This window comes from Podarcis gaigeae (assembly GCF_964106915.1).
Source record: "Podarcis gaigeae genome assembly, chromosome: 2".
Classification (NCBI taxonomy): domain Eukaryota; kingdom Metazoa; phylum Chordata; class Lepidosauria; order Squamata; family Lacertidae; genus Podarcis; species Podarcis gaigeae.
The window spans coordinates 108,419,851-108,443,337 of NC_139679.1; the positions used below are offsets into that span (position 1 = coordinate 108,419,851).

At 47.8% G+C, this 23,487-nt stretch overlaps 2 protein-coding genes across 3 annotated transcripts in view; one reads left to right on the top strand and one right to left on the bottom strand.

Moving 5' to 3' along the window:
- The window catches only part of LOC310837755 (antigen-presenting glycoprotein CD1d-like), a 27,394-nt gene extending 21,284 nt beyond the window's left edge, over window positions 1-6,110 (bottom strand). For both annotated transcript variants that reach the window (XM_083724817.1, XM_083724816.1), the window contains exon 1: window positions 5,782-6,110. In XM_083724817.1, coding sequence (XP_083580943.1) covers window positions 5,782-6,103 — 322 coding nt within the window. In that variant the 5' untranslated portion in view covers window positions 6,104-6,110. The remainder of the gene's footprint in view (window positions 1-5,781) is intronic.
- Window positions 6,111-6,435: 325 nt separating this feature from the next.
- LOC310837763 (uncharacterized protein) lies at window positions 6,436-21,919 on the top strand. Its single transcript, XM_083724839.1, has 5 exons — window positions 6,436-6,562; window positions 8,492-9,852; window positions 12,510-12,623; window positions 14,661-15,274; window positions 18,361-21,919. The coding sequence occupies exons 2-5, from the start codon at window positions 9,306-9,308 to the stop codon at window positions 18,379-18,381; spliced, it is 1,296 nt and encodes a 431-aa protein (XP_083580965.1). The 5' UTR covers window positions 6,436-6,562; window positions 8,492-9,305; the 3' UTR covers window positions 18,382-21,919.
- Window positions 21,920-23,487: the final 1,568 nt, after the last annotated feature.

Genomic DNA, 23,487 nt, shown 5'->3' on the forward strand with positions numbered 1-23,487 from the left:
TCTTTGTATTGTATTGTTTTGTTTAATTCTTTTGCTTTCTTCTGTAATCTTCAAACTGTTAATAAATATTATTTTTTTAAAAAAAATGACTCTTGGGGCCCAGTATCGCCACCCAAAACAATTCTGTGGACAAATCTGCTGCTTTGAGGATGTCTAACTTGCTGAAATCAATGTCCCCTTTGCCATACAGAGCGACACACACACACAGCCCAGTACGTCCTTCCCTGCCCTTCCTACTTCCAGAGGCATCCCACTGGTTCTCTCTGTTCTACCAGGTAAATGCAGAATTGCAGCTTTTGTTTGCTGCAAGGCAATGGACATGAATATATTTGCTCCTATGAGATAATGCATTGCGTGTGTGCACGGAAATGTTTTAAAAGCAAGAAAGGTATCCTTAAAATCACAGACCACGCCCCAGTAGAAGTTACCCTTAAAATAGGAGAGGGAACGCAAACCATCCCATCATGCTCCTTCAGTCCCATCCTAACCACAAATAAACAAATTAGAGAGAGTCTCACAAAACTCTCCAAAACTATTTCAAGGAAAACAATATAGACAATATAACAACTCCCCTCCTATGGGATGCAATGAAAGTGGTCACTAGAGGAGCTTGCATAAAAGAGAAAACATCCCTTAAAAAATAAACCTCCTCAAAAGTTAGCAAAATAGAACAAGACACCACGGTCCTCTCATCACGCTACAAACAAACAGGATCTATAAAACTCCTTAAACTTATAGAACTAAAAAAGGAGAGAACTAGACTCCCTAGAAATGAACAAAACGACGATCAACATTCTATACTCTAAACAACGCTTCTACGAGTATGGAGGGAAAAACTCCAGGCTATTAGCAAACAGGTGATAGGTTATCTAGCTATTATTGCACATTGGCTATCAGCTAGAGACTGTATTTTGATACAGTTTAAAATTCTTGCACCCGTGCGTTAAAGAGATGTGCTGCGTGAAGTTTATTTAGACCTTGTTTATCTGCAAACCCTGTGAACTACCACACCTGCTTTTGGTACAGCCACCATTTACTGCCACATTAACCACAGTAACGGTTTCGTTTTAGTGCAACTTGCAGAAGTGCGGGAGCTGAGATGGAACCCCTCCTAAAACCCCTCTGTAGATGGAATAATAGTGCTTATATTGTCTCCCTTTGCTGAGTTGACAGAGACAGAGAGACCAGCCCATTCCTTTCCATTGAACAGTGGTCTGTGATGCCAAAATATCTATTCTCTACAGATGTCACCAAGTGAAACATCTCCCTGGCACGGAGCAAAACATTTAGCACCTGCTAACCACATGAAACTGTTTCTAGATAGGCAGCTGCAGAATATGCTTTAAAAGTTGTCAACACAACCCAGCATTGAGAATCCTGCATTTCAAAAGACTGACAGTATTGCGGAACCTTAAAAAGACTATAATCATTTCCTTGTGGCACAAAGTTTGTGGTTTATAATACAGTGGTACCTCGGGTTACAGACGCTTCAGGATACAGACTCCGCTAATCCAGAAACAGTACCTCGGGTTAAGAACTTTGCTTCAGGATGAGAACAGTAATCGTGCGACGGCGGCAGCAGGAGGCTCCATTAGCTAAAGTGGTACCTCAGGTTAAGAACAGTTTCAGGTTAAGAACGGACCTCCAGAACAAATTACATTCTTAACCCGAGGTACCACTGTAATAACTTGCTCAGGGTTGTTAGAACAAAAAGAAATTCTGAAGAACTCCAAAAGGCTCTCTCCTCCTGAGTGAATGGGTGGGGAAACGGCAAATGCCATTCGTTGTAAACAAGTGTTAAAGTGAGGTACGTCAGAGTGAAAATACGTAACTTTACATATATGCTCATGGGGTCTGAACAGCCAGGAAAGGAACAGGAACAAGGCTTTGGGTTCATCTTGATGGAGATGTTGCTGTGCCTGTGAACAAGGTAAATTCCATGCTAGGGATCATGAAGAAAGGAATTGAAAAGAAAACTGCCAATATCCTAAAGCCATTACAGAAATCTTACGTTGTGGCCATATTTAGGAATATAGCATACAATTCTGGTCAGCTCACCTCAGAAAGGGTATTGTAGGGTGGGAAAAGGTTCAGAAAAGGGCAAGCAAAAGGGATGAAGGTAAGGAACCGTTACCCCTGTGAGGATAGGCTGCAGCCTTTGGAACTTTTTTTTATGTTTAGAGAAAAGGTGACCAAGATGTGAACTGATAAAAGTTGATAAGCTTGGACAAAAGGGGATGGAGGAAAAAACATTTTCTCCCTCTTTCATAACACTGCAGCTCATGGACACTCAGCAAAGCCAAATACTGGAAGATTCAGCACAGATTAAAAAAAAAAAACTTCATGCACCACATAATGAAGATGCAAAACTTGTTCCCACAGGGAGCAGCGATGGTCGTCAACTTAAAAGGTAAAGGTACCCCTGACTGTTAGGTCCAGTTACGGACGACTCTTGGGTTGTGGTGCTCATCTCGCTTTATTGGCTGAGGGAGCTGGTGTTTGTACGCAGACAACTTCCGGGTCATGTTGCCAGCATGACTAAGCCGCTTCTGGCGAACCAGAGCAGCACATGGAAACGCCATTTACAATCCCGCCAGAGTGGTACCCATTTATCTACTTGCACTTTTGACATGCTTTTGAACTGCTAGGTGGGCAGGAGCTGGGACCAAGCAACGGGAGCTCACCCCGTCATGGGGATTCGAACCGCTGACCTTCTGATCGGCAAATCCTAGGCTCAGTGGTTTGGACCACAGCACCACCCACGTCCCGGTCATCAACTTAGATGGCTTTAAAAGGGGATTGGGCAAATTCTTGGAGGGTAGGTAAAGGTCAAGGGCCCCTGGACGGTTAAGTCCAGTCAAAGGCGACTATGGGGTTTGCGGCGCTCATCTGGCTTTCAGACCGAGGGAGCCGGTGTTTGTCCACAGACAGCTTTCCAGATCATGTGGCCAGCAGGACTAAACCGTTTCTGGTGCATCGGGACACCGTGATGGAAGCCAGAGCGAAAGGAAATGCAATTTACCTTCCTGCTAGGAGCTGGGACAGAGCAACGGGAGCTCACTCCGTTGCGGGGATTCGAACCTGTGATCAGGTTTCCCCAGGCATCCAGCCGGCCACTGTGAGAAGAACAGGATGCTGGACAAGATGGGCCATTGGTCTGATCCAGCAGGGCCTTTCTTATGTTCTGACAAAGACCCATATTTTATTTATTTAGGTAAATTGCGTCACCATCACCCCAATTTTCCCAGGTTCTCTCCCCCCTCCCCCTGGGTTTTCACATCTTTACTCAACATCACGCTCCACATTCTAGATAAGTCTCCTTTGCATGATGCTTTCTCGAAGCCAGAGACCACACATGAAAAGCCACCCGTGCTCTGGAGGGTAGGACTCGAACCAATGGCTTCAAGTTACAAGAAAGGAGATTCCGACGAAACATCAGAAAGAACCTTCTGACAGTAAGTCCTGTTTGACAGTGGAACGGTCTTCCCTCAGGAGGTTGTGGACTTTCCTTTCTTTGAAGGTTTTTAAGCAGAGGTTGGATGGCCGTCTGTCATGGATGCTTTAGCTGAGATTCCAGCATTAAAGGGGGTCAGACTAGATGACCCATGAACTTACATCTAGATTAGTTCAAAAATTCAAGGACCCCGAAAGGATTTCCTGTTCCTCTATGGTTTGGAGAAAATCCAATGACAAGCGAAACCAAATAGTTTCAGTTTTCACCACATCCTCCTTTGAGTCCCATGAAGGCAACATTGCGGCTACGGAGGAGGAAGCTGACCCCCAGAGCCGTCTTTCCCACAGGGCTTAGTGGTGCGTGGCGCCAGGGCGCCGGCCTCTCAGGGGCGCCCCAGCGAGTGGGGGAGCTGTGTGGCTTTACCGGCGGCCTCCCCTTTCCCTGCATGCCTGCCAGCTGCGCCCCACCAACTACAGTGGTACCTCGGGTTAAGTACTTAATTCGTTCTGGAGGTCCCTTCTTAACCTGAAACTGTTTTTAACCTGAAGCACCACTTTAGCTAATGGGGCCTCCCACTGCTGCTGCGCCACCACCACACGATTTCTGTTCTCATCCTGAAGCAAAGTTCTTAACCCGAGGTATTATTTCTGGGTTAGCAGAGTCTGTAACCTGAAGCGTCTGTAACCTGAGGCACCACTGTATATGGCTGGCAGGCACACAGCTTCCCTCCCAAGGCTCTGCAGGGATCACTCTCCCCCAGTGGCATGGGGGAGAGTTGTGCCCCTCTGAATGGCTGGCAGTGCGTAGCTATGGCCTCCCCAACACTATCCGTGGTAATTTGGGGACGCTGCATGGATATCTGCACCCCGAAGCCACATCTGCTAAAGACATCCCTGCTGACCACAGTGCCCCGAGGCAGGCAGGAGGTGGCTGATTGGCTGGCCGAGGTTGGTGGGGGCATTGCCCCATTTGCCCGAATGAACCAGCCTCGGGCAGCTGTGGGTCTGCCACTGCTGCCAACCCAGTATCTGCCACAGGAGTTGGCCCTACTGGAAAGCCAGCCCGACTTGTTTTTAGAATCTGCATCCGAAGTCTCTTATTGCATTCACTAGGACAGATCGTGAAGTTGTGGCTCCAGTACTTTGGCCACCTCATGAGAAGAGAAGACTCCCTGGAAAAGACCCTGATGTTGGGAAAGATGGAGGGCACAAGGAGAAGGGGACGACAGAGGATGAGATGGTTGGACAGTGTTCTCGAAGCTACCAGCATGAGTTTGACCAAACTGCGGGAGGCAGTGGAAGACAGGAGTGCCTGGTGGGCTCTGGTCCAGGGGGTCACAAAGAGTCGGACATGACTAAACGACTAAACAACAACAAGGGTCCACTTGTGAATCTCCAAAGAAGGCAAACATCAAGACCCCCTAAACCTCCAGTGCTTCTCCTTCCAAACTAAACAGCTCCATGGAGCAAGCACTGCTCCCCAATCAAAAAGTGAGGTGAATGAAATGCTGGCAAGTACAGACAATGATAATTCAGCACTTTAAAAACCGTAATTCACAAAACGGATTTCATTTTAGCTTGGCATCCTGGCATCGGCAAGCCAATTATTTATTCTTTTATTATTTATCAAGTTTGTATACCGCCCTTCACCTGTAGATCACAGGGCGGTTTGCAACATGAAAGCACAAATAAAATCACAAAATACATAACAGAAGCAGGGCCAGATTTCGGTTTGATGAGGCCCTAAGCTATTGAAGGTAATGGGGCCCTTTATATGCCCAGCTGTCCTTTGCCATGCAACCAGTCCATGCAGAATGTAGGCTCCCTATATATAGAAATGAGCAAACCAGTGATATTTTAGGGAGCAGGCTAGCAGGTGGGGCCCATCACTTACATCATAGGAGCCTACACAACACAAAACAGTGTTGCTGTATGTAGGATTTATTTTATTTGTTTTTATCTTATATTTTGGAAATGTACATCCATTTTTGGGGGGACCCCACCCTAAGCTATAGCTTGTTTAGCTTATACTTAAATCCGGCACTGAACAGAAGCAAGAACAAAACATAACTTTAACCTAAACCTTCTACAAACGCACATAAAAAGTTGAAGAGGGAAGTTTTCGCTTAGAGCTTTTCTGGGTAGAGCATTCCACAAATACAATTAAGGAGTGCAATGCGATTTTTTTTTTTAAAAATCATTTGTTTCGGTTTAATCCACAGGTGACAGCACAGAAACACTACTTAAAGGCTGGCCTACTATGCCAAGCACTCCTTATCTCCAGACAACTATCTCCCAAATTTCATTTAAAAAAGGAAGTTCACATACCTGGGCTGGCTCTGCAGGGCGACGAGGCGAGGAATCCAAACAGCAGCAACACCCAGGCTGGAGATAGCAAGGCTCGCTTCTGGCCCCTTCTCACGTGCATGCTGGAAGCAGGGGCACGCGCGGAAAGCGAAAGTAGCTCGCTTTCCCTCCTCCCGCAGGGGAGATTCCTATTCCGCAAGGAAGAACCCACGGAGCGACGGCGGAACTCCAGGACACGGTCTCGCCCTTCCCGCGCCGGGATCGCATTTCTGCATGCAAAGCGGGCGCTCCCGGGCGACTTTCCCACGCCGGTTCCGTCCGCGCATCCTTGCACCCGCCTCATTTCCCCGATGGGTGCCCTGCTGCCACCCAAGGGTGGAGAAAGCAATCCGAGCGGCAGCAGCACCAGCTGCAGTTTTCCTGGGCTCCTGTGCTCGCCCGCCCTCTGCAGCCACTAGGGGAGGCCGTCTCGGGACGCGGCGGAGGCGAAGGGGAAGGAGCCACCCCTCTTCCCTGCGCTCCGCTCCGTCCTCGCCTAGCCTGGAAGGGGCGGTGCCTCGTCCCGCCCCAGACAATGCCCGCCCCGGCTCGGCCCTCCCCTCGCCTCCCCCACGTGGTCGAGCGCTGGCGATAGACCTTGAGCCTCGCTTCCTGTGTGGCTGTGTGCGCGCGCGGGCCGCGGAGAGCCCGACCTGAGTGGCGACTGCGGCTCCCCCACCCACGCATCCGCACGCTCTCCGGCTTGGATCGATCCCGGGGGTGGCGGAAGATTCTAAGCCCACCCCTCCGAGCGCCTGATCGGGTGAGCAGGGGAAAGGGGGGGGGGTTGGTTCCTGGTGGCAAACTTGATCCGAACCGCAAAGTCCCCTTTTGCGCACCACCACCACCGTCGGCTGGGGGTCCTGGGTGGGGCCTGAGAGGCCTGTACGGGCGGTTATTGCTGCTGCCCTGGGAGGAGAAGGTGGTGGTGGTGCCTAGTGGTCTCCCCTCCCTTCCAGATGAGGTGCCTGTCTCTGGGGACGGCACTTCTCCCCCCCCCCCAACCAAGAAGCTACACTCACGGGGGAAATGTGAGGCAGCACGAGCACTGTCTTTTGGAGTGATGAACAGTGTCCTGGCTTGCCTGCCCCCCATCAAGAAAACAATAGAAATACTTAACCAACTGACCAATCACGTCAGTTCTGCTGCCCCAGACAAAAGACCTGCCCCCCCGCAACAAAAATCCTGGCTACGCCCATGTCTCCTGGGGTTCTTGAGGCCATGGGGTGCCTGCTAAATTGCAGCTGCTGCAGCAGTGAAAATGAGTGATGAGCAATGTCTGTGGAACTTCTCTTTATGTACTTATTTTACCCTCCTGTTGTCCCCGGAGAGACTCTGCACTTGGATCCCGAGTGAGACTCCTGTGACCTTCCAGATCCTGCTCCCATCGTCTCTGACCACTGGCTGGCTGTGCTGCCTGGGGCTGAGAGGACATGGGAGTCCAGCGATATCTGGGCAGCCGCAGGTTGCCCACCACTGACGGGGCCACGTGCAGGTCTGTGGAGGATCTTCTGACTTCTCTGGAGGACCTCATGAAGGAAGCTATAGGACAGGCACCCCCAAACTCGGCCCTCCAGATGTTTTGAGACTACAATTCCCATCATCCCTGACCACCGGTCCTGTTAGCAAGGGATGATGGGAGTTGTAGTCTCAAAACAGCTGGAGGGCCAAGTTTGGGGGTGCCTGCTATAGGATGATCTGCTCCAGACAGCAAGCCTGCAGTCCCCAACTGTGGGTTGGTTCAAATCAGATGTGTGAGAGCTGTTCACCGGGGGTTTCAGGCAGTGGCTGTTCTGAGCCCTACCTGGATTGAATCTGCGATCTTTTGTATGTGAAGCTAAGGTGGGCTGGGATTTGGCCCTTCTCCAGTTCAGTGTGAGGGGCTGCGCAAAAATCCCCAGCAACAAGGACATGTCTGTCTATTGATAGCTTTTATATTGTACGCTATGGGATGCGGGTGGAGCTGTGGGTTAAACCACAGAGCCTAGGACTTGCTGATCAGAAGGTCGGTGGTTCGAATCCCTGCGACGGGGTGAGCTCCCGTTGCTCGGTCCCTGCTCCTGCCAACCTAGCAGTTCAAAAGCATGTCAAAGTGCAAGTAGATAAATAGGTACCGCTCCGGTCGGAAGGTAAACAGTGTTTCTGTGCGCTGCTCTGGTTTGTCAGAAGCAGCTTAGTCATGCTGGCCACATGACTCGGAAGCTATGCGCTGGCTTCCTCGGCCAATAAAGCGAGATGAGTGCCGCAACCCCAGAGTCAGCCATGACTGGACCTAAGGGTCAGGGGTCCCTTTACCTTTACTTTATATTGTACGCTGCTTAGAGATTCTTTAAAACACTAAGCTGATTGTAACTACAACAACAATTGCAACCAGCTTAATATTATTGTTACAGTCAGATATTATTATTATTATTATTATTATTATTATTATTATATTTGTAGCCCACCCATCTGAGTTGAAACTGCCCAATTTCCCCACACACACTCCTGTTGCAAAGGGGAATGTTAACAGTGCAGATTAAGAGAAATGTCAGGGAAACTGATAGGCCAGAATCCCAGCCCTGTGGAAGTAATTTGGAAAGAGTGTCTTCCAGAAACAAACCAACAAACAAAAATGTATAAAACTGGTAGATATAAAACCTCAGATACAAGAATGACTATATCTCTCTTTGTTTTGTTTTACTTTTCCTAGCCATGAAAACCCATGAAAACACTTTTGTGAGTATTGAAAAAAGTGTGTGGCTTTCTTCTTGGACTAAAGCAATGACAGAACGTCCTCCTGTGGCACCTTAAAGGAAAGCAAACTCATTGTGGTAGCAGTTTTTGTGGGCCGGACGCCACTTCGGTGCATGCTTGACCCTTGGGGTCCCTTACAGCTCTACAGATCTATGAAGCAAGTCAACCTTTGTGTCAGCACATGCATCTACTGCGGCCTGTAATCTTGACCCGTCCATCAGAATTTCATCCCACCGATGAAGAGACCTGTTATCTCAAAATGGACCGCCTACCTTCCACCTCACCTCAGGTGGCTTTCCACTCGAGTTTGGAGGTTTCGACGTTTCATATCATGAGGTTTTCCTCAGAATTCCTGTGGTAATTTTTGACTGTTTTGCAGCCAGAGCAGTGCTGGATTTATGTATAAGCTAAACAAGCTATAGCTTAGGGCCCCCCCAAAAAATCACTATTAATATACATCTTCTTAATTGTATTTCAGTTCAGCAATTACTTTGATCAAATACATATTTTGTTATGTGCAAATGGCTTTAGATACCTATTAGGTCCATAAATTGCCACATTGCATATATTCAACACAAAAAAACAGCGACAGTTTGTTGTTGACAAAGGACAGCTGGACATATAAAGGGCCCCTTTGCCTTCAGTAGCTTAGGGCCTCATCAAACCTAAATCCCGTATTATCCCCCACTTCCCAATTTTTTAGGAAAAGCTGGAGACGGTTTCTAGGAGATAAAAATAAGGACTCTTCCTTCTGGGGCAGAAGGTTTTTCATGGAAGCACCGCCACAGCCAAGAACATCGGGTATAAGGAAGGAGTACCCGTGCCCGGACTGCGGGAGGAATTTTAAACGGAACTCTCACCTTGTCCGACATAAAAGGCTCCATACGGGCGAGAAGCCTTACAAATGCCCGGAGTGTGGGAAGAGCTTCCGGCAGAGCACGGATGTTAATACGCACCGGAGAATCCACACAGGAGAAACGCCCTTTCACTGCAACCAGTGTGGGAAAAGCTTTCGCTACCGGACGGGTCTCGTGAAGCACGTGAGGGGCCACGATGAAGAGAAAGTGAAGGCCTGCCGGAGTTGCCTGGAATGCGGGAAAATCATCAGCGGCACTTTAGTCTCCGTTGCCAGCCAGACGTCCCCTGCGGTGGGCAGATCCCATAAATGCCCCGACTGTGAGAAAAACACCCAAGAGAGCTCCCATCTTGTCGTGCACGTACCGGGCCGCGCAACGGAAGAAAACTATATGTGTCCCGACTGCGGAGAAGGGTTTTGCCACAGCTTTCAGCTTATTGGACACAGGAACCTTCACGCCAGTGAGGAAATTCTGTATTCATCTGTGTTTGTTTCTGGGTCGCACCGCTTTGCTCCAAGGGAGCGCTAAATGCGCCGCTGTGGGATATGCTTAGCGCATTGCCGCCTCTGATCCTTATGGGCATAGGGTGCATAAACTGGGTCTCAGTACAGTGGTACCTCAGTTTAAGAACAGTCCTGTTTGCGAACGATTCGGTTTACGAACTCCGCTAAACCAGAAGTAGTGTCCCGGTTTGTGAACTTTACCTCGGTCTAAGAACGGAAGCCAAACGGTGGAAGGGCACTGTGGCGGGAGGCCTCATTAGGGAAAGTGCACCTCGGTTTAAGAACGGTTTCAGTTTAAGAACAGACTTCCGGAACGGATTAAGTTCGTAAACCGAGGTACCACTGTATATGTGTTGCCTCTTCACCCTTCCTGTGCCTTTCTCACCACCAACACCTTGCCTCTTCAACCTCCACTGCTTATGGGGACGGGGTGTGCAAGCTCTATGGCTTTTCATTGCATCTCCATTGTTTCTTTTTGCCTTGTGCTTTCCTTATGTTACAGTCTGAATTTTGTGGGATGCCAGTGTCAATCCGTTCAACTTCCAGAATGTTCGGAAACCAAGGCACGGCTTCCGATTGGCTGCAGGAAGCTGCTGCAGCCAATCGGAAGCTGCGTCAGACGTTCAGGTTCCAAAGAACGTTCGCAAACTGGAACACTCACTTCCAGGTTTGCGGCGTTCGGGAGCCAAAACATTTGACTCACAAGGCGTTCGGGATCCGAGGTATGACTGTACAGTAAAATACAGAATGTAAAAAATAAATGAAGCAAAAAAGAAAAGAAAAGCCGATTGAAAATCAAATCTAACAATGGCTGTGACAGGAAGAAAAATCACTAAGTGGTCTACCAAGACCACCAGCCATTTTTGAGCAGGGTGTGTGGGGAAAAGTTTGGGAACTGCTGGATTAAAAGATGTAAATGTTGTTGACCATAATAGTTTTATTACATAATATATAATGAAATAATGAAGATCTGTATCTCGGCAGTAGAGCTTGCAGAAGTCCTCAGGCTCAATTCCTGGCCTCTCCAGGTCAGACTGGGAAGCAGCTGCTAATCAGTGCAGGCAATACTAAACTATATGGGCCAATGGTCTGACTCAATACAAGGCAGCTTCCTAAATTCCTGCTATAATAATAAATTAATAATAATAATTTTTTATTTATACCCCGCCCTTCCCAGTTCAGAAAACCAGGCTCAGGGCGGATAACAACAAATTTAAAACACTTAATTGATGCAACAAAAAACAGCATAAAATACAGTATGAAACGTGAATAATAAATTCAGAATTCAAAAATCAATTTAGGGGGAAAATCCATCCAATAAACATTAGATGATCACCAGGGCTAAATTAATCTAGCTGGCTAAATTAGTCCTATTTGGGCCAGCGAGGAGACCAGGGGAGAATTAGCTGTGGGGGTCTCAGAGTGGGTAATCTTCATAAAAGCGGAGGGGGAGGGAAGGAAGGGGAATAAAATACCAGGCTAAGTTCAAATTGAAAGCCATGCGGAATAGCTCTGTCCTACAGGCCCTGCAGAAGGAAATTAAATCCTGCAAGGCCCTGGTCTCATGGGACAGAGCATTCCACCAGGTTGGAGCCATCACTGAGAGGCCCTGGCTCTGATGGAGGATAATCTGACTTCCTTAGGGCCCGGGACCTCTAAACTAGGATTATTCATGGACCTTAAGGTCCTCTGTGGGGCATACCAGGAGAGGTGGTCCCGTAAATCCAAGGGCCCAAAGCTACAAATGCAATATAACACAATAGTGGTAATTTTGTATTATTTTTAAACACCCTTTTGAGTCACTGGCCATTTAACAACATGTATTTTCTTGATATGTCTTGGACGCAGGTGGCGCTGTGGGTTAAAGCCTCAGCGGCGAGGACTTGCCGATCGAAAGGTCGGCGGTTCGAATCCCTGCGGCGGGGTGCGCTCCCGCTGCTCGGTCCCAGCGCCTGCCAACCTAGCAGTTCGAAAGCACCTCCGGGTGCAAGTAGATAAATAGGGACCGCTTACTAGCGGGAAGGTAAACGGCGTTTCCGTGTGCGGCTCTGGCTCGCCAGAGCAGCGATGTCACGCTGGCCACGTGACCCGGAAGTGTCTCCGGACAGCGCTGGCCCCTGGCCTCTTAAGTGAGATGGGCGCACAACCCCAGAGTCTGTCAAGACTGGCCCGTACGGGCAGGGGTACCTTTACCTTTACCTTTACCTATTTTCTTGATAAAAAGGTTTCTGTACTCCTGAACCAGATATTGAATGGGGAGCCATACTTAAATGAATCAGAACTTGGTGCAAAATAAATATTTGGTGTGGTGGTTGTTTAGGATTGCATTTGGTTTTAGTTTTTCAAACAGGCCACTCAGGTGCACTGAGTAAGTTTACCTTTTCTAGCTGCTGCTGCTGCAGCTGTGCCATGTCCACTGATGTGAGCATAACATACCAGGGTGAACTTACTTTACCGCTTAATTTTGTGGCTTTCAGCGGGGGAGCAATGGTTGTGTGGTGCTAGGAATCATCTGTCTGGGAGCAGCATAAAGGAAAATCTAGCCTAGCAGAAATCTGGCCACTCCATAAAAATTGCTCATTTAATCTTGTTATTTCCCCCCACTTTGTGCCAGGATTTCAGATTCCTAATCCCGGTACTCTCTGCGGCCTGGAGCCGGGCGTGGCGCCTTTGCCCTCGGACCATCAGGATGAGGAACAGAGGGAGAGTCCAGGAAGCATCTGTAGAGGTGAGGGACCCTGCTAGCTGAAGATCTGATGAGGAATGGGGGGCTTCTGAAGGAGATTCTCTGCTTTACATAGCTTCCTGTCTTTCCCCCATGACTCTTAGGCCCTGTCTGCACTACACATTTAGAGCAATTTTGTTGGCATCCATCTGGTAAAACCTTATTCGCATTAGCCAATGGCCATAGCAACAATAAAACATTACAGTACAGTGGTACCTCGGGTGACATACGCTTCAGGTTACAGACGCTTCAGGTTACAGACTCCGCTAGCCCAGAAATAGTACCTCGGGTTAAGAACTTTGCTTCAGAACAGAAATCGGGTTCCAGCGGCGCAGCAGCAGCAGGAGGTCCCATTAGTTAAAGTGGTACCTCAGGTTAAGAACAGTTTCAGGTTAAGAACGGACCTCCGGAACGAATTAAGTACTTAACCTGAGGTACCACTGTATTGGTATATTTTTTAATATATATAATTTTTATTAAATTTTCTGTTTTACAATTTAGAATACTCATTTAAACATCCTTAAAATATCAGTGACTTCCCTCCTTCTCTTTCCATGGTTCATTTTGCATATCATAAATCCCTGCATCTTTTACATAAACTAAACCATTCAGTACATATTCCATTATTACATCCATCAAAATGAATTTATCTTAATGCTGCCAAGATTTTCAAGTGTACACAACTTCCCCACATATATTTGATAAACATTTTCCAATCTTCTCTAAACGTATGTTGTTCTTGTTCTCTTATTCTGTATGTTAAGTCTGCAAGCTGCACATATTCTGTCAGTTTAAGTTGCCATTTTTCTATAGGTCCCATATATTGGTATATCATGATGTTTAGCTGGCGATATAACACAATATTGAAAGACAGACATCGCTCAGCTCTAGCACACAATATGATTTGCCATAAAACGATGGAACCAAAATCACGATATGGACTTCAATCCGTTCTTGAACAATATATCTCCCAGCCCTAGTGCTGAGAGTTGTCGGGAGACTCCCTATCCCCCTCGCAGGTACTACAATTCCCAGAGTTCCCTGGGAAGAGGGACAGATGGACTGTTAAGCCACTCTAGGAGTTGCAGCTCTGCAAGGGAAATACAGAGCCGCAGGCATGTTTTTAAATGTACAGTGGTGCCCCGCAAGACGGAATGCCTTGCAAGACGAAAAACCCACTAGACGAAAGGGTTTTCCGTTTTTCGATGCGCTTTGCAAGACGAATTTCCCTATGGGCTTGCTTCGCAAGACGAAAACGTCTTGCGAGTCTTGCGATTTTTTTCGCTTCCCCCCCCCCCTTTTTTCTAAGCCGCTAATAGCCTTTTAGCCGCTAATAGCGCTAATCCGCTAAGCCGCTAATAGGGTTGCTTCGCAAGACGAAAAAACTGCTAGACGAAGAGACTCGCGGAACAGATTATTTTCGTCTTGCGAGGCACCACTGTAATTGCTTTTTAGCACGCTTTAAACTGCTTTTAGGGACACGGGTGGCGCTGTGGCGTAAACCACAGAGCCTAGGACTCGCCGATCAGAAGGTCGGCAGTTCGAATCCCCGTGACTAGGGTGAGCTCCCATTGCTCGGTCCCAGCTCCTGCCAACCTAGCAGTTCAAAAGCACGTCAAAGTGCAAGTAGATAAATAGGTACCGCTCTGGCGGGAAGGTAAACAGCGTTTCTGTGCACTGCTCTGGTTCGCCAGAAGCAGCTTAGTCATGCTGGCCACATGACCCGGAAGCTGTATGCTGGCTCCCTCGGCCAGTATAGCGACATGAGCGCTACAACCCCAGAGTCGGTCACGACTGGACCTAACAGTCAGGGGTCCCTTTACCTTTACCTAAACTGCTTTTAAGGTGTTCCCAATGGTGATTGCTTTTGGAATGCGCGAATCTGCTTTAGAATGTCCTTGCTTTTGTTTTTAAATTTGCGTATCTGTTTGCCATTCTGGGTTCCTTGGGGAGGAAGGGCCTGGGTATAAAGTCAAGGGCAGAATAATCGTGGCTGTCATTCACGTGCCCTCTTTTGTGACCCTGTGACTTCTGTTCCAGCCTGTGATGATGCTGTGCCCACGGAGCCTGAGGAAGAGGACCCCTCATCCCATGAGAGACTTTCTCGGACGTTACTGGGAAGGCTGCAGATCCTGGATCCCCAAAGGAAAGAGGCCTCTAAGGCGAGGCCCGGCTTCTCCAGGGGGCAGTGGAAACGGCCGGCGGCGAGGGGAAGGGAATCGGCGGAGGACGGGAGTGCCACCTCTCCTGTGTGTGAGCGGTTCCTCCGCTCAGAGAGGAGGCACCTCTGCTTCATGTGTGGGAAGAGGTTCCGGTACGAGTCCCACCTGGTCACTCACGAGCGGATCCACACGGGAGAGAAGCCCTTCGAATGCAGCACCTGCCACAAGAGCTTCCGGGACCGCTCAGACCTGAGCAAGCACCAGAAAACTCACTCGGCGGACAAACCTTACAAGTGTCTCGACTGTGGCAAAAGCTTTCACCACCAGTTGACCTTTATTAGGCACCAGAGGCTTCATCCCAGGGAGAGCTCCTCCTGCGATCCGAGCCGGGTGTATTTTGCCATCCTCCCCTCGTACCACGTGGGCGCAGAGATGAGCATTGGGGATGGGACGGAGACCCCCGAGAGCCTTGGCTTTCCTTTTAAACAAAAAGTAAGTTTCTAGCCCTTAAGGTAGCGAAGGTGGGATTGAAAGCAATGGGGCAAAGGGGGAGGAACCAGAGATAGGGCCTGAGTAGGTTTCCTGCAAGGGTTCTTAAGATTTCCACATCACTTGCCTCCTTGGTCCAGTATTTTCTTTTAAATGCAAGCAGGGTGTACACACACACACACACACACACACACACACACACACACTGAGAGCCAGTGTGGTGTAGTGGTTAAGAGCGGTGGACTCGTAATCTGGGGAACCGGGTTCACGTCTCCGCTCCTCCACATGCAGCTGCTGGGCGACCTTGGGCCAGTCCCACTTCTCTGAAGTCTCTCAGCCCCACTCACCCCACAGAGTGTTTGTTGTGGGGGAGGAAGGGAAAGGAGAATGTGAGCCGCTTGGAGACTCCTTCGGGTAGTGATAAAGCGGGATATCAAATGCAAATCCACACACTGAACGAGAGAACCTTGTTTATCAATGCTTCAGCTGTAAGGAAAGATTTCAACCCATTTGCATCAGAGTTCTTCTTGGATACTCGAAGCTGTTGAGATTGGTGCGGTTTTAGAGTACCTTTCCATTGCCCCCTTTCCTTCTCCATCAGCTGAGGAGCCACCAGGAGGCAAGGCTGTCAGGTCAAGAGGCCAGATATGGGGTGGGGGAAACCCTAAGGGCCTAGCAAGGGTGGCTGGGGCAACCCAGTCAGATGAGAGGCATATAAATAATAAAATGATGATGATGATGATGAATTTCAGTAGGGACAAATGTAAGGTTCTATACTTAGACAGGAAGAACCAGCTGCCCAAATATAATATAAGGGACACCTGGCTTGCTATCAGTACATGTGAGACGGATTTAGGAGTCTTGGTGGACCACAAGCTTAACATGAATCAACAGTGTGATGCAGCAGCAAGAAAAGATAATGCTATTTTGGAACGCCCTCCCATGCGATGTCAAAGAGATAAACAACTACCTGACATTTAGAAGACATCTGAAGGCAGCCCTGTTCAGGGAAGTTTTTTATGTGTGACATTTTAATGTATTTTTAATCTTTGTTGGAAGCCGCCCAGAGTGGCTGGGGAAACCCAGCCAGATGGGCGGGGTACAAATAATAAGTTATTATTATTATATAGGCTGATCTGTATAGTGTCCAGATCAAGGGAAGTCATAGTACCACTCTATTCTGCCTTAGTCAGACCACACTTGGAATACTATGTCCAATTCTGGGCACCACAATTTAAGAAGGATGTTGAAAAGCTGGAACGTGAGCAGAGGAGGGTGACCAAGATGATCAAAGGTCTGGAAACTAAGCCTTATGAGGCGCTCTTAAAGGAGCTGGGAATGTTTAGCCTGGGAAAGAAGAGACTGAGAGGCAATATGATAGCCATCTTCAAATATCTTAAGGGCTGTCACACGGAAGAGGGAGCAAGCTTGTTTTCTCCTGCTCTGGAGGGTAGGACCTGAACCAATGGCTTCAAGTTGCAAGGAAGGAGATTCTGACTAAACATTCGACTTCCAAAGCGTTCGAAAACCAGTGTGCGGCTTCCGATTGGCTGCAGGAACCCTCTGCAGCCAATCAGAAGCCGCGTCGGACGTTCGGCTTCCAAAAAACATTCACAAACCGAAACACTTCTGGGTTTGCAGCATTCGGGAGCCAAAACATCCATGTACCAAGGTGTTTGGGATCCAAGGTACGACTTTATTTGATATGCCAATGCTATCTCACACTTCTTTCAGTATCACTAAAAGGTATTTGTATTGAAGCTATGGCAATATCTATGTTAGTTTCGGTTTAATTGCTTGAGGAGGATCCCAGTTTCCGGGTATGTACAGTTCTGGATGCCCAGTCCCTCTGGGACTGAGTCTCCCTGCATAAGCCTTGTGTTCATCACCTGAGACTCCTTCTACGAGTGCCCCCTTTGAGGGATGGGCAGATTGTGGCATCATGAGAACAGGCCTTTTCAGTAGTGGCTCCCCACCTGAGGAATGCTCTTGCCAGAGAGATGCGTCTGCCACTGTTAACTGCTTTTAGGTGCTAGGTAAAGACGTTCCTGTTTATCCTCACATTTGGCTCTCAGTTGAGTGTCATGTGATTTGTTGATACCCCAGCCGCTGTCAATGATCATCTTTTAGTAGAGTAGAGCAGCACCCACCCATTTTTATGTTGTTTCAGGATAAGCACTTTTAGTAATGTTATTTTATATTTCTGATGTTCTTTTAAATGTTGTCGTCTGTATCCTTTTATAACTGAAGTGAGGGACAAATAAATGCAATAGATAACTAATGGGTTCAGCTTGATAGATGAAACGATCTCATCTGTTCTTCTGCACATTCTTGGGGTTTTTTAACACTCCCCCCAGAGCCAATTTGGGGGTGCCTGAGGGGAAGCAGAGAAAGCCCAGTTGCGCTGGCAGAAACCCTTCTGTGGGCTTTCACTAGCAGGACTCATGAGTTGAATCCCGCTCTAAAAAAATAAAAATATTTGAAGCACATTCCTAACCTTTGTGGATTAAGGAAAGAGTGGGGGGTTTATTATTATAATATATTACGGGGTGATAATATTCTGTGGTTAAACCACGGAGCCTAAGGCTTGCCGATCAGAAGGTCGGTGGTTCGAATCTCCATGACGGGGTGAGCTCCCGTTGCTCTGTCCCTGCTCCTGCCAACCTAGCAGTTTGAAAGCATGTCAAAGTGCAAGTAGATAAATAGGTACCACTCCGGCAGGAAGGTAAACGGCGTTTCCGTGCACTGCTCTTGTTTGCCAGAAGCGGCTTAGTCATGCTGGCCACATGACCTGGAAGCTGAACGCCGGCTCCCTCGGCCAATAAAGCAAGATGAGCGCCGCAGCCCCAGAGTCATCCACGACAGGACCTAATGGTCAGGGGTCCCTTTACCTTTACCTTTAATATTCTGGAATGATAGAGTTCAGTCATATGCCTTATGGGAAATGATACCTATTGTATTTTGAATTTGAACCTGAATGGTATCATTTTATAAAAAGCAAATGGTTTTTTTACTCGGCTACCATGCTGTCCTTTCTCAGCCCCCAAAGGCTTGAGTCATTTGTGGTTGTTCTCGTTTTGGCCTTGCAGGTGTCAATGTGGCAAGTGTAAGGAAGGCAGAGAACTTTCTTTGGAGTGAATGTCCAGTGCTTTCACATAAAAACTTGGATGCTGTTGAAGAGATTTAAGAAATCACGTTCCAAGACCTGCAAAATGGGGTGGGGGTGTGAGACCACGTAAGCCACGGAGCTTTTCCACAGAGCAAGACATCTTGCAAAAAGAGGAGTCCATCGCCTGCCGGAGATTTGATCGAAACCATGTTCCGGTTTAGAAGCCACGCAGCCAAGAAACCACAAATTGCTGGAAAGGTTTAAAGCGATACTCGTGCACCGTTGTGCGTCAAAGATTGTACGTTCTAGAGGAGTCCAGCCAAAGCACAAATTCTAGGAACATTTTTTTAATGCAAGTTTAAAGGCTAAGCTGCAAAGAATCCCTAGAATGGCAAAACCAGACCATTTCACTGCCTTTCTGGAAAGTATGCGGTGGAAGAGAACCTGTTCTGTCAGACCTTCTTGGCTGTTCCTTCTGTAGGGCTTCCCTCTTCCAATGTGCAAGCCTTGATTTATGTCAGAGAAGCCATGGCGGAGCAGGAACCCTTTTGATAAGAAAAGCTTCACATACAGTAGGAGAAAGCTTACGAATGCCCAGAGTGGGGAAATACTGCGTTGCCAAATCCTACTATTATAAAGTTACACTGTCAAGTTGCTTTGAGACTTTTTGGGCAAGAATGGTAATAAATAATATTAATAGTCCATGGCGCTGTGGTCTAAACCACTGGGCCTCTTGGGCTTGCCGATCAGAAGGTCGGCGTTTCGAATCCCTGTGATGGGGTGAGCTCCCGTTGCTCGGTCCCTGCTCCTGCCAACCTAGCAGTTCGAAAGCAAAAAAGTGCAAGTAGATAAATAGGTACCGCTCCGGCGGGAAGGTAAACGGCGTTTCCGTGCGCTATTCTGGTTTCAGTGCTCCGTTGCGCCAGAGGTGGCTTAGTTATACTGGCCACATGACCTGGAAAAACTGTCTGCGGAAAAACGCCGGCTCCCTCGGCCTGTAAAGCGAGATGAGCGCCGCAACCCCAGAGTCGTTTGCGACTGGATTTAACTGTCAGGGGTCCTTTACCTTTTTTTATAAGGGGAAACCACAAGTGTGATTGTACAGTATGCTAGAAGGAGTTTGCTTTTGAGGGCCCCGGCTTCACACAGGATCCCTCTGGATGAAGGACTTACGTTCCTACTTTTTTCCTAGACTATGTGGCAATATCATAGACACTCGTTCATTCAGAGGTTTATAAGCAGAGGCTGGTTGGTTGCCTATCATGGATGATGCAGCATAGGTGTTTGTGTGAGGGGGAACTTTTGGCCCTCTGGATGCTGCTGAACTACAACTCCCATCATCCCTGGCCATTGGCTGTGCTTGTTGGGGCAGATGGGAGTTGTAGTTCATCAGCATCTGGAAGGCCAGAGGTTTCCCACGTCTGCTATAGCAGGTGGACTTCCTTTATTGGCATGGCAGGGTCAAATACAGAGTCTTTTGAGGTCCGTTCCAATGCTATGATTGCAGCATTTGGGACTTTTTAGTTTAGGGGAAATAGGAGTGAGAGACAAGAAGACGGATGTCTATAAAAGTATGCATGGGAAGGAGAAAGTGAGTCGATACAAGTTTTTCTTCCATTCTCTCTCATAGCACTAGAACTAGTGCACATCCTGTGTAACTTGAGTGTTGGAAGATTCAGTACTTATTCACACAGCAGCACCTAGTAAAACAATGGAATTGGCTTCTGCTGTGATGGCCGCCATCTTGGATGGCCTTAAAAGAGGATTGGACAAATTCAGGGACCACAAGGCAAACAATGGCTACTGACTCTGATGGCTGTTCTCTGCCTCTGCTTCTGAAGAGCGGTTGCTGGAAACTGGAGGAGGGGAGAGTGGCTGTTGTGTTCGGATCCTGCCTGCCAGTTTCCCACAGCCATCTGTTTGGCCACTGTGAGAACAGGATGCTGGGCTGGATGGGCCACTGGCCTGATCCAGTCAGCTCTTCTCACATTCTTATGATTCTGTGACATCATTTGTCAGGAATGAGCCAGCGCCAAGCGAAGGTTTGCAGCCAACTGCAGAAAGCAGCCAGGAACAGAGAGGCTTGGGTGTTAGTCAGGCGGGGAGAGCCGGCAGCTGCAGACTTTGGCTCTTCCACACCTTGACGGGCAGGGTGATAAGGCAGTAGCTGAGAGCAGGCTAGAACACAGCAAAGCTTGCAGGAAGCACAGATAGGAGCAAATAGAATCAGAGACAGCCTCTCAGAACAAGAAGAGGGTGGGGCTGATTCACTAAGTCTGAGGAGTCGGCCGATGGGAAGGCTGCTAGACAGGAAGCAAAACAAGAGACGGAAAGGTTGTAAGTTCAATATATTCTGTTGATGCCAGAAGGAGTCTTCAGAAGGGTCATCTTGAATAATGATGCCAGAGGCTTTGTCGGAGCCGTCCGGAGCTATCTGTTATTTTTGCAATAAATCCTCCTTTTTAATTACCTACGCTTATTGTGTTATCAAGCTGGGAACCTGGACTCCTGATATCATTGCTTATAAAAATAGCCAACCAGACTCAGGTCCACCAGCGATGCAGTGGCCAAGCTCATGCAACCAGCATCGTTTTCAGCCCTGTGGCATGCAGCATAGATGTGTTCCTTGAGACTGAGAGGAAGACCAGGCTGCTAAGTTGCATGTGAGCGGGCTACTTATTTGTCAAAACCTGTGGCTGCGAGTTGTACCCAGCGTTAACCTGTTCACTAGTGCAAGGGCACGCTTAATGTTGTGCAAAAGAGAAATCCGACACTACAGTTTTGCTAGCGGAAACTCACTGCACAATCTGGTTTTGCTATCCGCTGCACAACAAAATCACCAACTACCTTCTTGTGTATTCTGTAGGCGCAAAACATTTCGCCAGTGGAACTGCTATACTGCCAAGAGACTTTTGACTTAGCACTGCATAAGAAGACACAACCTGTGTGTCCAGCACAGCCGCAACACATCAAAGGGCAGGGGGCAGGAGTGAAATGGAGAAAGCCCAGAGGAGCATCTCTGGGGATGCAGTCAGTGTGTGCAAGGACTAAAAGAATTTATGCTTCCTTACCCCTCAAATAAAAAGTACAGATTCTGGGGTTGCAAAGAACTTTCTGGATTTTGCAGCCAAGGTAGCATTTTGTGCCTCAGGTCTGGCCAGAGAAAAAAACGAGTAAAGGTCTCTTTGCTATGTTATACAACTCTGGGGGCAAGAAACAATGTGAATAAAAGTGTAGAGGGTCTCATAAATCCAAGTTCTGCATAGGATGCTGTTTTTGCAGAAGGTAAAAAGGCATGTGTCGGCTTGCTGGAAGATGGAGTTCTCTATCATTGAGCTTCCATCTGGTCATATCCTGTGTTCTTTTTTATTTTGTGACCAGACACTGAGGACAAACAAAAAAGGGAGAGTAAAGTGATGAAATGTGACCTTTTGTTTGTTTGTTTGTTTAGCTGCTTTTTTCTCTTGCTTTTCTTTTTTATCCCGGAGACTTACTGGACTCTTAAAACTTAGCAATTAAAATCATTTGTTGATTGCAAAGATTCCCTGGTTTATAGTATTTGTGGTGCTTTTCCATCAGCCCGCTACAGAATTCCAGTTTAATCAAATGAAAGCATAACTGACTCTCAACTGAACAGGGAACACGTTACATCAAATATACCAGTGGTTAACATTAAGGTCCGGTACTGGCTTATATGTAGTACATGGAAAAAATTGCATTTCTATGAATTTAAGGAGAACTGGGTCAGGAATAAAAAGCAAATATTCAAAAGAAGTAGTAGACTTGCTCCTCCTCCAAACTCGCCAAGGTAACAACAACAGCATGCTACCCACTCTGACCCAACAGAACAACAGTCCAAGAATAAAATAGATTCTTAGGATTCAAATGACTTCTCTCAAAGGAAGATCCAGTGGTCTTTGGCAAGACAATAAACACCTCATCTTTCCCTGACATGGTGTTGACTAGGCCATAAAGCAACACTCAGATACCATAAGCCCTTTGGTTTAATATTACATTTCCTACTGAGCAAAAAATTACGTGATGTTCCAGAATTCTGGCCTGAATGGGGCAGAAGGACAAATTCCTGTTTATTTGGAAAGCAGGAGGTGGAATCTGGCAGGGCAGAATCTTCCAAGGGTCTCTTTGGTGCTACTGTTAGAGCTGTCGCCCCATCCAGTTGCCCCATCGTCAGGAAAAATAGAGGACCTATCTCCATGTTTCTTTCATAGTTCTGTGGCAGGAAGAATGTGCTCAGGAAAGTTTGGCCTGTATCTTTTTAGCTCCCACAGCATTTAGCCTAGGCCCTGGCTCAGTCATGGCTTCCTGAAAGCAAGCTTTGGTTCACACAACTGGGTTTCCTCCTTCTGTACAGCACCCTAGAATTATTGGAGGTTCCCGCCCACACACTTCAGCTTGCGCTATCTGCTTCTGTGGCAGCATCTTGGTAAAAGCACTTCTCACACGTTTATAGCAGAGTATTTCCCTGGAGGGACGCGGGTGGCGCTGTGGGTTAAACCACAGAGCCTAGGACTTGCTGATCAGAACGTCGCGGTTTGAATCCCCATGACGGGGTGAGCTCCCGTTCCTCGGTCCCAGCTCCTGCCAACCTAGCAGTTTGAAAGCACGTCAAAGTGCAAGTAGATAAATAGGTACCACTCTGGCGGGAAGGTAAATGGTGTTTCTGTGCGCTGCTCTGGTTTGCCAGAAGCGGCTTAGTCATGCTGGCCACATGACCCGGAAGCTGTACGACGGCTCCCTCGGCCAGTAAAGCGAGATGAGCACCGCAACCCTAGAGTTGGTCGCAACTGGATCTAATGGACTGGACCTAATTACCTTTACCTATTTCCCTGGAGGCAGGTGACAAGAACAGCAGCTATAGTCAAATTCCTCAGTCAAGAGTCTCTTTATTGCTTGACTGGTTGCACAAGCATTTCTATTGCAAATATATACAAACTACAGTAGCTACATTCTTTCTACACCTCTCCAGCGTGGTATAAACTCAGCATATATGTGTGTGTGCTTTCTTCTTGATGAAGTTGCAGCCTGCAACTTCCTTTATTTGCACCTCCAGCTGACACCAATTAAGCCACGACTGCCACACACTAAA

Excerpts from the sequence above, each read along its gene's own strand:
- LOC310837763 (XM_083724839.1), top strand. The coding sequence starts at position 9,306 with ATGGAAGCACCGCCACAGCCAAGAACATCGGGTATAAGGAAGGAGTAC. Across the intron at positions 12,624-14,660 it reads TCCAGGAAGCATCTGTAGAG|CCTGTGATGATGCTGTGCCC; the intron begins GTGAGGGACCCT and ends CTTCTGTTCCAG. Across the intron at positions 15,275-18,360 it reads GCTTTCCTTTTAAACAAAAA|GTGTCAATGTGGCAAGTGTA; the intron begins GTAAGTTTCTAG and ends TTGGCCTTGCAG.